We start from the raw sequence: 10,649 nt of genomic DNA on the forward strand, positions 1-10,649 counted from the left end.
GTGGAAGATAGCATTCCCACCACTGTACAGTACTGCAAGGTGCAACAAACAAAGAGTGCCCAATCGGCAAAGTCTAAAGGTAATACGACTTTGCCTACTGCCCAAATTACCATCCAAAATAAGAGGGCCAAGGTCCATACTCGTGGGTTGTTTGACCAAGGATCCCAGAGAACATATGTCACTAAAAGGTTGGCAGATGAACTACAATTAAGGTCTGTAGCCCAGATGTCATTCAATATCTCAGGGTTTGTAACAGATGCAGGACCTCAAGTCTACCAGGTGGTACAACCATCAGTACGTTTAGGCAGGTACGTCTGTCGAGTACAAGCCATTGTGGTGGACAAAATACCAGTAGTCCTACAAGTTCAAGGTCTGAGAGCAACAGCCAAATTCCTGAGAAATAGAGGAATAAAATTTGCAGATAATATGAAGTCTGATCACCTCACCGACTTCGGTCTCCTTGTAGGGACAGACTATTGTCATCGATTCATCGGTAGCCCTATTAAATATCAGGGCATAACCATGTTAAACTCTGCAGGAGGTAAATTACTCTCAGGCCCAGTATCAAGCCTGAGGAGACCTATGGCTGCACATAAACAATACCAATAGAAATCTAAATTTGTCAGCTGATAATATTTCTCCAGTAGCATTATACTAAGGAGATTACAGCTGACTATAGTAACAGAGGTTGATGTTAGTAACTGGCATAACAGGTACGCCTTAACCCGCTCCACCACCTGCTCAGACCCTTAAAAGAGATGGTAATTTCGGAGTATTTAAATACCCCAAAGATCAACACCTCCCAAGAGCACTAGAGCAAGTGAGGGGTCATTTATACGTTTATTTCATCAAGTCCCTGTTAATATGGGAAGACACAGTGTCTATGCTTAAGGCACAACTCTCCTAAACACGAGAGTGAAGTATACAACTTTAGAACACTTTCCCACCAGGAGACTCGAACCATAGCCAGCACAGAAGCCTTTGAGTCTTCTGTGCTGGCTATGAAGCACAGAAGAGCTCTCTCTCTCTCTCTCTTGAGAGAGAGAGAGAGAGAGAGAGAGAGAGAGAGAGAGAGAGAGAGAGAGAGAGAGAGAGAGAGAGAGAGAGAGAGAGAGGAGCGGGAAATTAGAAGAGAGGAGACCTGGTTGCAGCCGGGTACTCCTCCCCCCCCCCTCCTCCGTTCCTACCTATCCTAATCCAGCAATAAACAAAAGATTAACAATGCCAGTCAACATCAACTTCCAGGCGTATGTCAAGATTTTTTTTTTTTTTTTTTTTTTTTTTTTTTTTTTTTTTTTTTTTTTGAGATATATACAAGAGTTGTTACATTCTTGTACAGCCACTAGTACGCGTAGCGTTTCGGTCAAGTCCTTAATCCTATGGTCCCTGGAATACGATCCCCTGCCGCGAAGAATCGTTTTTTCATCCAAGTACACATTTTACTGTTGCGTTAAACAGAGGCTACAGTTAAGGAATTGCGCCCAGTAAATCCTCCCCGGCCAGGATACGAACCCATGACATAGCGCTCGTGGAACGCCAGGCGAGTGTCTTACCACTACACCACGGAGACTGCAAATGATACACAAAAGATGATACACAAAACTCTACGGTACTCAACCCAAGTGCTGTTGGAGCCTGGCACATGGTCATGTTACACATCTACCACAGAATATATATGATGACCTACACAGTTTGCCTCAAGAGCTAGCTGCTGTGATACTATAACACTCCCCATCTCAGGAAGGGTCGTCATGCAGAGCCATGTGATCAGTAGCCTATATGGGTGTAAATTCTGGATGAATTACGAGGATATCTTCGATAACTTCGCTTCACTCTCTCAGAAAAATCTCGAGAACGCATGCACGGAAGGACCCATGTCAACCTTGTGTGAAAGACTTGGGGCCAGATTCACGAAGCGGTTACGCAAGTACTTACGAACGTGAACATCTTTTCTCAGTCTTTGGTGGCTTTGTTTACAATTATTAGTCAGTTAATGAGCTCCGAAGCACCAGGAGGCTGTTTATAACAATAACAACAGTTGATTGGGAAGTTTTTATGCTTGTAAATAGTTTAATAATTGTAAACAAAGCCGCCAAAGATAGAGAAAAGATGTACACGTTCGTAAGTACTTGCGTAACAGCTTTCTGAATCTGGCCCCTGCTCATGAACGCGTGTCTTATCGACACAAGTTACGCTTTACCTATTTAGCTACAGCTATGTGGGTCTTAAGAGGTTCTTGGCCTTCGTGTTCTTGACCTTCTTGGTCCTCGTATCTCTTGACCGACGCTCCTACGCCCATCAGGATATCAAGTCCAAGAACACTTGCAACCTATATTCTGCAACTGACACACGTGAAACAGATATCTGAGACTCAATTTCCAGTAACAGCAGACAGTGAAAAATACATCAACTGCTTCCTTATGGCACACCTTCTTAATGACGTTAAAAACAAGATAAATGAAGCATTTCACACTGATAATCCCCGGGGTTTGTTGTGGTGATGGGCTCAAGGCCTATCAACTGCACTAGGGTTATTAAGACCTCCGCAATTGCTTACTGACCCATCCAGCAAGTAACATTAATTTCGACATTTATTATATACGTTAATCCTGCTCTTTGTCTTTTTTTCTCCAGACTCTCATGTCCAGTCCCGGTCCTGGCCCTATGAGTTGGTGCTACACCAGGTGCTCAGTGTCCTCACAGCACAAGCCTCTCCGCTCGTTATTCCCAGGAAAGTCGACGGAAAACCACACCCTTCAATCCCACTAGACACAGACAGCTTCAGAGTCGCTTGTGGCGTCGCTCACCACAGCTTCAGAGTCGCTTGGGGCGTCGCTCACCACAGCTTCATAGTCACTTTTGGCGTTGCTCACCACAGCTTCACAGTCGCTTGAGGCGTCGCTCACCACAGCTTCAGTGTTGCTTATGGCGTCGCTCACCACAGCTTCATAGTCACTTTTGGCATTGCTCACCACAGATTCACAGTCGCTTGAGGCATCGCTCACCACAGCTTCTGTGTTGCTTGAGGTGTCGCTCACCACAGCTTCTGTGTTGCTTGAGGTGTCGCTCACCACAGCTTCACAGTCGCTTAAGGCGTCGCTCACCACAGCTTCAGTGTTGCTTGTAGCGTCGCTCACCACAGCTTCAGAGTTGCTTGAGGCGTCGCTCACCACAGCTTCAGTGTTGCTTGAGGCGTCGCTCACCACAGCTTCATAGTCACTTGTGGCGTCGCTGTAACACGGGTTTTGGGTTCCTCTCTCTACTTCACTTTCCTTCTACTCCCTCTACCCATATTCTTACTTTTTATTCTCTACCAAGGGACTCCAAAACTTTTACCAAAGCCAACTCCACGCCACGTGGTCCTAAGACGATTGACCGACTTAGGATTCTACACCCAGTATGACGTGACCTAAGCTCTGAGCAAAACCCTAGAGTCACCTCTGCTGCCACCACCAGACCAGTAACACAGAGCAATGATCGAGGTCTGGATCGATCACGCTAATTAATCAACCTTGGGGCTTGATCCCCACTAGTAGTTTATAACCTCGGAAACTTGAGTGTGGAATTAATTACACGGGAATGATTCGATGTTAGAATCGGCGCCCAATCCAACTCTACCTCGTGTGGACCACGTGACCAGGACAAGTTTACACATAAAACACATGGAAATAATGAAATGCAAAATATTAACAAATTTAATTTATTAAAAGAAAACTAAAACAAAATCTAAATATGTTCACTCCCTATCACTTTAACACTCCCTACTTGACCTGAGTGGCAAATGAGACTATTTCTATACATAACCATAGCAACTATACCTTGGGCGACCAGCTCTAGATGTTGGCTGGTCTTGGGGAGAGGTAAGATGTTTGACCTCTCCCAGCTGCTCCCGTATTCACACTGATCTCTCCCTTGTCTCGTCTCCCCCAGACAGAACATTGTATCCTTCCGCCTAGTCAAAGTTTTACCAAGTTACTAGCCAGGTTTAAGTTATAACAATTAAACTCTGTTGTACTTAATTGATCCAGACTGGTTGAATTATTTTACTGAAATAAATTACACAAGCCTCTAACGGCAGAGCTGTTCCCGATCACAAAAATGGTTATTAAAACTTTGAGAAATACTAGACATGTCAACCCTGCTGACCTATGACCGCCGGTCACTCCACCTTAAAAGTTAGATCTGATTCGTGACGTCACTGATGGTGACTTAAACAAAATAATTAGAATACTCTTGATATTGTACCCAGTACTATTATACAATACAATTTCAATGCAAAATGAATAAAGGCTAATTTTCTCTAAATTACTGAATACTATAGGATGATTCATTATACGCAGCTATGAACAAAGCGTCGGTTATTTCCACCGCGAATTCCCCTGGGGTCAGGTCACCATGCGGCTCAGCTTCCCATTCTCTTTTGTCGATAAACCACTCTGGATAATTCTTACAACAGCCTAGTTTGTTACATCGCTCACCACAGCTTCACAGTTGCTTGAGGCGTCGCTCGCCACAGCTTCAGTGTTGCTTGTAGCGTCGCTCACCACAGCTTCAGAGTTGCTTGAGGCGTCGCTCACCATAGCTTCTGTGTTGCTTGAGGTGTCGCTCACCACAGCTTCTGTGTTGCTTGAGGTGTCGCTCACCACAGCTTCACAGTCGCTTAAGGTATCGCTCACCACAGCTTCACAGTTGCTTGAGGCGTCGCTCACCACAGCTTCAGAGTCGTTTGTGGCGTGGCTCACCACAGCTTCAGAGTCGCTTGAGGCGTCGCTCACCACAGCTTCAGAGTCGCTTGTGGCGTCGCTCACCACAGCTTCACAGTTGCTTGTGGCGTGGCTCACCACAGCTTCAGAGTCGCTTGTGGCGTGGCTCACTTCAGCTTCACAGTCGCTTGTGGCGTCGCTCACCACAGCTTCACAGTTGCTTGTGGCGTCGCTCACCACAGCTTCACAGTCGCTTGTGGCGTGGCTCACCACAGCTTCGGGTTGTAGCGCGGGCGTCTGGCGAGTGAGAAAGACAACGCCTCCCGGGTCCTCTCTTCTGTGGCTCGAGGAGATGAACTTCTAATTATTCATTATAACTCTTCATTTGTAACAAAATTCATTTTATGAGAGACCCCGAGTACAAAGAAAACGGGGGAGTGGAGAAGAAAATATCACTGTTGAATAATGGAGTATATATGTGCATTCATGCGCCATGTGCGTATTCATTCACATATTAAATGATCGAATAAAATAACTAAGTTTGTTTAGCAACCCCTACGTTGCTGCCCATCTGTGGACTATCACGAAAGCAGTTACGCAAGCACTTACGAACCTGTACATCTTTCCTCAATCTTTGGCGGCTGTGTTTACAATTATTAAACAGTTAATGAGCTCCGAAGCACCAGGAGGCTGTTTATAACAATAACAACAGTTGATTGGGAAGATGTTATGCTTGTAAACAGTTTAATAATTGTAAACAAAGCCGCCAAAGATAGAGAAAAGATGTAGACGTTCGTAAGTACTTGCGTAACAGCTTTCTGAATCTGGCCCCTGCTCATGAACGCGCGTCTTATCGACACAAGTTACGCTTTACCTATTTAGCTACAGCTATGTGGGTCTTAAGAGGTTCTTGGCCTTCGTGTTCTTGACCTTCTTGGTCCTCGCATCTCTTGAGCGACGCTCCTACGCCCATCAGGATATCCAGTCCAAGAACACTTGCAACCTTTATTCTGCAACTGACACACGTGAAACAGATATCTGAGACTCAATTTCCAGTAACAGCAGACAGTGAAAAATACATCAACTGCTTCCTTATAGCACACCTTCTTAATGACGTTAAAAGCAAGATAAATGAAGCATTTCACACTGATAATCCCCAGGGTTTGTTGTGGTGATGGGCTCAAGGCCTATCAACTGCACTAGGGTTATTAAGACCACCGCAATTGCTTACTGACCCATCCAGCAAGTATCATTAATTTCGACATTTATTATATACGTTAATCCTGCTCTTTGTCTTTTTTTCTCCAGACTCTCATGTCCAGTCCCGGTCCTGGCCCTATGAGTTGGTGCTACACCAGGTGCTCAGTGTCCTCACAGCACAAGCCTCTCCGCTCGTTATTCCCAGGAATGTCGACGGAAAACCACACCCTTCAATCCCACTAGACACAGACAGCTTCAGAGTCGCTTGTGGCGTCGCTCACCACAGCTTCATAGTCACTTTTGGCGTTGCTCACCACAGCTTCACAGTCGCTTGAGGCGTCGCTCACCACAGCTTCAGTGTTGCTTGTGGCGTCGCTCACCACAGCTTCATAGTCACTTTTGGCATTGCTCACCACAGCTTTTGTGTTGCTTGAGGTGTCGCTCACCACAGCTTCACAGTCGCTTGAGGTGTCGCTCACCACAGCTTCTGTGTTGCTTGAGGTGTCGCTCACCACAGCTTCACAGTTGCTTGAGGTGTCGCTCACCACAGCTTCTGTGTTGCTTGAGGTGTCGCTCACCACAGCTTCACAGTTGCTTGAGGCGTCGCTCACCACAGCTTCACAGTTGCTTGAGGCGTCGCTCACCACAGCTTCAGTGTTGCTTGAGGCGTCGCTCACCACAGCTTCATAGTCACTTGTGGCGTCGCTCACCACAGCTTCACAGTTGCTTGAGGCGTCGCTCACCACAGCTTCAGTGTTGCTTGAGGCGTCGCTCACCACAGCTTCAGTGTTGCTTGAGGCGTCGCTCACCACAGCTTCAGTGTTGCTTGAGGCGTCGCTCACCACAGCTTCAGTGTTGCTTGTGGCGTCGCTCACCACAGCTTCAGAGTCGCTTGTGGCGTGGCTCACCACAGCTTCAGAGTCGCTTGAGGCGTCGCTCACCACAGCTTCAGAGTCGTTTGTGGCGTGGCTCACCACAGCTTCAGAGTCGCTTGAGGCGTCGCTCACCACAGCTTCAGAGTCGCTTGTGGCGTCGCTCACCACAGCTTCACAGTTGCTTGTGGCGTGGCTCACCACAGCTTCAGAGTCGCTTGTGGCGTGGCTCACCACAGCTTTACAGTCGCTTGTGGCGTCGCTCACCACAGCTTCACAGTTGCTTGTGGCGTCGCTCACCACAGCTTCACAGTCGCTTGTGGCGTGGCTCACCACAGCTTCGGGTTGTAGCGCGGGCGTCTGGCGAGTGAGAAAGACAACGCCTCCCGGGTCCTCTCTTCTGTGGCTCGAGGAGATGAACTTCTAATTATTCATTATAACTCTCCATTTGTAACAAAATTCATTTTATGAGAGACCCCGAGTACAAAGAAAACGGGGGAGTGGAGAAGAAAATATCACTGTTGAATAATGGAGTATATATGTGCATTCATGCGCCATGTGCGTTTTCATTCACATATTAAATGATCGAATAAAATAACTAAGTTTGTTTAGCAACCCCTACGTTGCTGCCCATCTGTGGACTATCACGAAAGCAGTTACGCAAGCACTTACGAACCTGTACATCTTTCCTCAATCTTTGGCGGCTGTGTTTACAATTATTAAACAGTTAATGAGCTCCGAAGCACCAGGAGGCTGTTTATAACAATAACAACAGTTGAATGGGAAGTTTTCATGCTTGTAAACTCTTTAATAAATGTAACCAAAGCCGTCAATGATTGAGGAAAGATGTAGACGTTCGTAAGTACTTGCGTAAGTGTTTTCGTGAATCTGGCCCGAGGAGGATGAGTTCCAGCTCTTGGTCATCGCCTTGTAAATAATGGCGTCGCCTGTCAAATGACTCCAGACCCTAATAACCGTATATAGATCACCTCACACACCTGCCCGCTTCCCCCCCCCCCCCCCCCGACACACACACACACGTGCCTGTGATGGTGTATGGGTGTGGACCTCCGTCAGGTGGGGGCAGCTGGCAACTGTGTGGGGGTCGGGAGGTGGTGGTGGACCGTCCCGGCGCGGCTCAGTCACGCGGCCGCCACGGTCTCGTCAACACCTCGCTAGGTGACGCTCGCCAACCGGTCCATTCGCGCTCCTTGTGTATACCGTCTTGGTGGTACACTCTTACAGTGCATACAAGTAAATTCCCACTTTCTATTTCATTCGCTTGTTATTGCCGACGTGTTGTTGAACAGACTCTTCGCTCTCGTGTTACTGCTCGAGATATTACTCTTAAAACGTTATTAGTATTTTGTATCTTTTTTTTTCTATAGTTCTCCATTTGATCTCTGGTTAAAGTGAGGCGTTGGTCTTTTACAAATGAAAATTAAACATAAATAATGAACGCAACTGTGATTAAGAAACACATGCAAGCATAAACATCAACCAGTCCTCATGCAATGTGCAACATCTCTATTTCCACCCAAGGGGTTACTTGTGTACGAATCCTTATACAATGCACAAGTCAGCATTGGAAATTGTACGTATTTCTTGACAGAACACTTCCGCAGGAAATGGGACATCAATAGGTTCAGGGTTTGTTGACTCTTGTACCTATTTTATGGCTAACCTTTCATGCATGCTGATTTCTTATGTTTTTTTTCGTTGAGGAAGAAAATTAAACAAAAATTACAATTCAGAGTACATTTAACATTCTTAATTCGTTAAAGAACTCCTTAGCATCCTCGGAGGCGAAATCTATTACACCTCCTTAAATGTGTAAAATTAACTTTAAAGCTAATTTGTCCACATTATTCTTAAGTAAGAATGAACATAAGAAATATAAAATATTCGTGCAAGAATCCCTGTTGTGACCCTTGCAGTGATATATATATTGTATAGCTCCAGCTTTATTAATAATTATTTATTAATAACTATTATCGATAATGTTTGTTCATTGATGCATTGCTCAATGATAGATACACTTGATTCAAAGCTTATGATATATATCTTGTATTATGTTCAATGAAAAGTTAATCAGCAATATTCACCTAACCTAAATCACCCGATTATTCATTCATACTGCCTAATCGAAGTTATTATTTAATAGCAGTCGAAATTTTCTAAAATTTCAATTCAAGTATGGTAATAATATCGTACTGTATTTAAAAATATTCTCACGAAGCTTTACCAACTAGGCCAGGGAGAGAGAGAGAGAGAGAGGTGTAATTTATACATATACATCTCTATTAGCTATATATGGACGTTTATACACTACTATTAGAATTATATTTAAATATATATACCTATATTTGCTTTATGTATAAAATGAGCAAATTGTTGACAAATATATATCTTCACAAGATGTTCATCCATTTACTTAGTCTAAGACCGGACCACGAAAAAGATAAAAGAATGACTGAAAGAGAGACACAGAGTCAGACAGGCACAAAGAGAGAGAGAGAGAGAGAGAGAGAGAGGGAGAGAGAGAGAGAGAGAGAGAGAGACTGACAGAGAAACACATACTCAAGAGGTCTAGTGTAGCTGGGTAAACCGGGTATACCACCTACTATAATATATATATATATATATATATATATATATATATATATATATATATGAAAGGAGAGTAGTATACCACCTCAAGTTGGAATGGAGACTCATAAACTCTGACAAGAAAAAGTATTGGAGATTTTGAAGATCCTATATATATATATATATATATATATATATATATATATATATATATATATATATATATATATATATATATATATATATATATATATATATATATAATCTCGATAGAGATCTTTTGTTTATTCCAATAATAGTTAAGACATGAATTACTGACTCAGTTATGTTAGATTACGTTAAGTTAGGTTTGATCAAATTTATAAGTTAGTTTTAACTCTAATAAATGTAAAATTATATATAATGTAATGGAAAGCTTAATCACCCTGTACAAATTTTTGTAAATATAATATTTAAGAAAAATTCGGGTTGTTAGTCAACTTTGCCTAGTAGGTACAACATTATATATATGCATACACACATTTATCAATCTTCACTGATAAATATATATACCTGATCTGCTCTAGATGAGGATTATTTTGTCATTAGAAATACGTCAAGCGATATTTTGATAAAAGGTGTGTTCCTGGTGCGGTGTGGGTGAAGTGAGGGGAGGGGTGGGTGGTGTAAGCTGAGGGCATTCAGTGATCAAGCAACGAGTCTAATGCCCTTGTTACAGTCCGGGTTCCTGCTTACACACAACCCTACTGCTGCTTCTGCTGCTGCTTTAGTTGGCTCCTGTTGCTACTGGAGCTGGGGCCTGCTTCTGCATCAGTAGTTGCACTCTGCTGCTTGAGTGTGGTCTTGCTGTTGCATCAGTTGGTCTCATCTTTTGATTCTGCTTCAATTGAGCCCCCCACCCCCTCCTCCCCCTTTTGCTGCTGCTGCTTTCTGGTCTTCCTGCTGCACCTGCTTGAGCTGCTCTTGTTTATGTCTGATCGTGCTGTTATCAGTAGGGGATTGCAGAATCAACCTCCAGTTACTGCCCAACCTGTCCTCTTAAAAAGAACGTCGCTTTTGGCCGTTTGCCCGTATGGCCGAATTTGAACGTAATTTTAAAATAAAAAAAATATGAAAATAAATTTGGGATTTTTTTTTTCAACAACAGTAAGTTAAGGGTCCTCTGATAGGTTAGGTGGGCAGGAAATTCTCATAAAGTTTCAAAACGTTATGGAAAACGTTAATTTAAAGTGTCCTCTTATAACCTCTGCGCGTACGCCGGACGACTCAAATAGAAAACGGAACA

At 43.9% G+C, this 10,649-nt stretch overlaps 1 protein-coding gene across 1 annotated transcript; it reads right to left on the reverse strand.

The window, feature by feature from the left end:
• Positions 1-2,765: 2,765 nt before the first annotated feature.
• LOC123749326 (serine-aspartate repeat-containing protein I-like) lies at positions 2,766-8,470 on the reverse strand. Its single transcript, XM_069336725.1, has 5 exons — positions 8,460-8,470; positions 6,144-7,175; positions 5,590-5,719; positions 4,479-5,063; positions 2,766-3,275 (listed from the first exon to the last, which is right to left on the reverse strand). The coding sequence occupies exons 1-5, from the start codon at positions 8,468-8,470 to the stop codon at positions 2,766-2,768; spliced, it is 2,268 nt and encodes a 755-aa protein (XP_069192826.1).
• Between the last annotated feature and the right edge of the window lie 2,179 nt (positions 8,471-10,649).

Source organism: Procambarus clarkii, chromosome 4 (assembly GCF_040958095.1).
Source record: "Procambarus clarkii isolate CNS0578487 chromosome 4, FALCON_Pclarkii_2.0, whole genome shotgun sequence".
Lineage (NCBI taxonomy): Eukaryota > Metazoa > Arthropoda > Malacostraca > Decapoda > Cambaridae > Procambarus > Procambarus clarkii.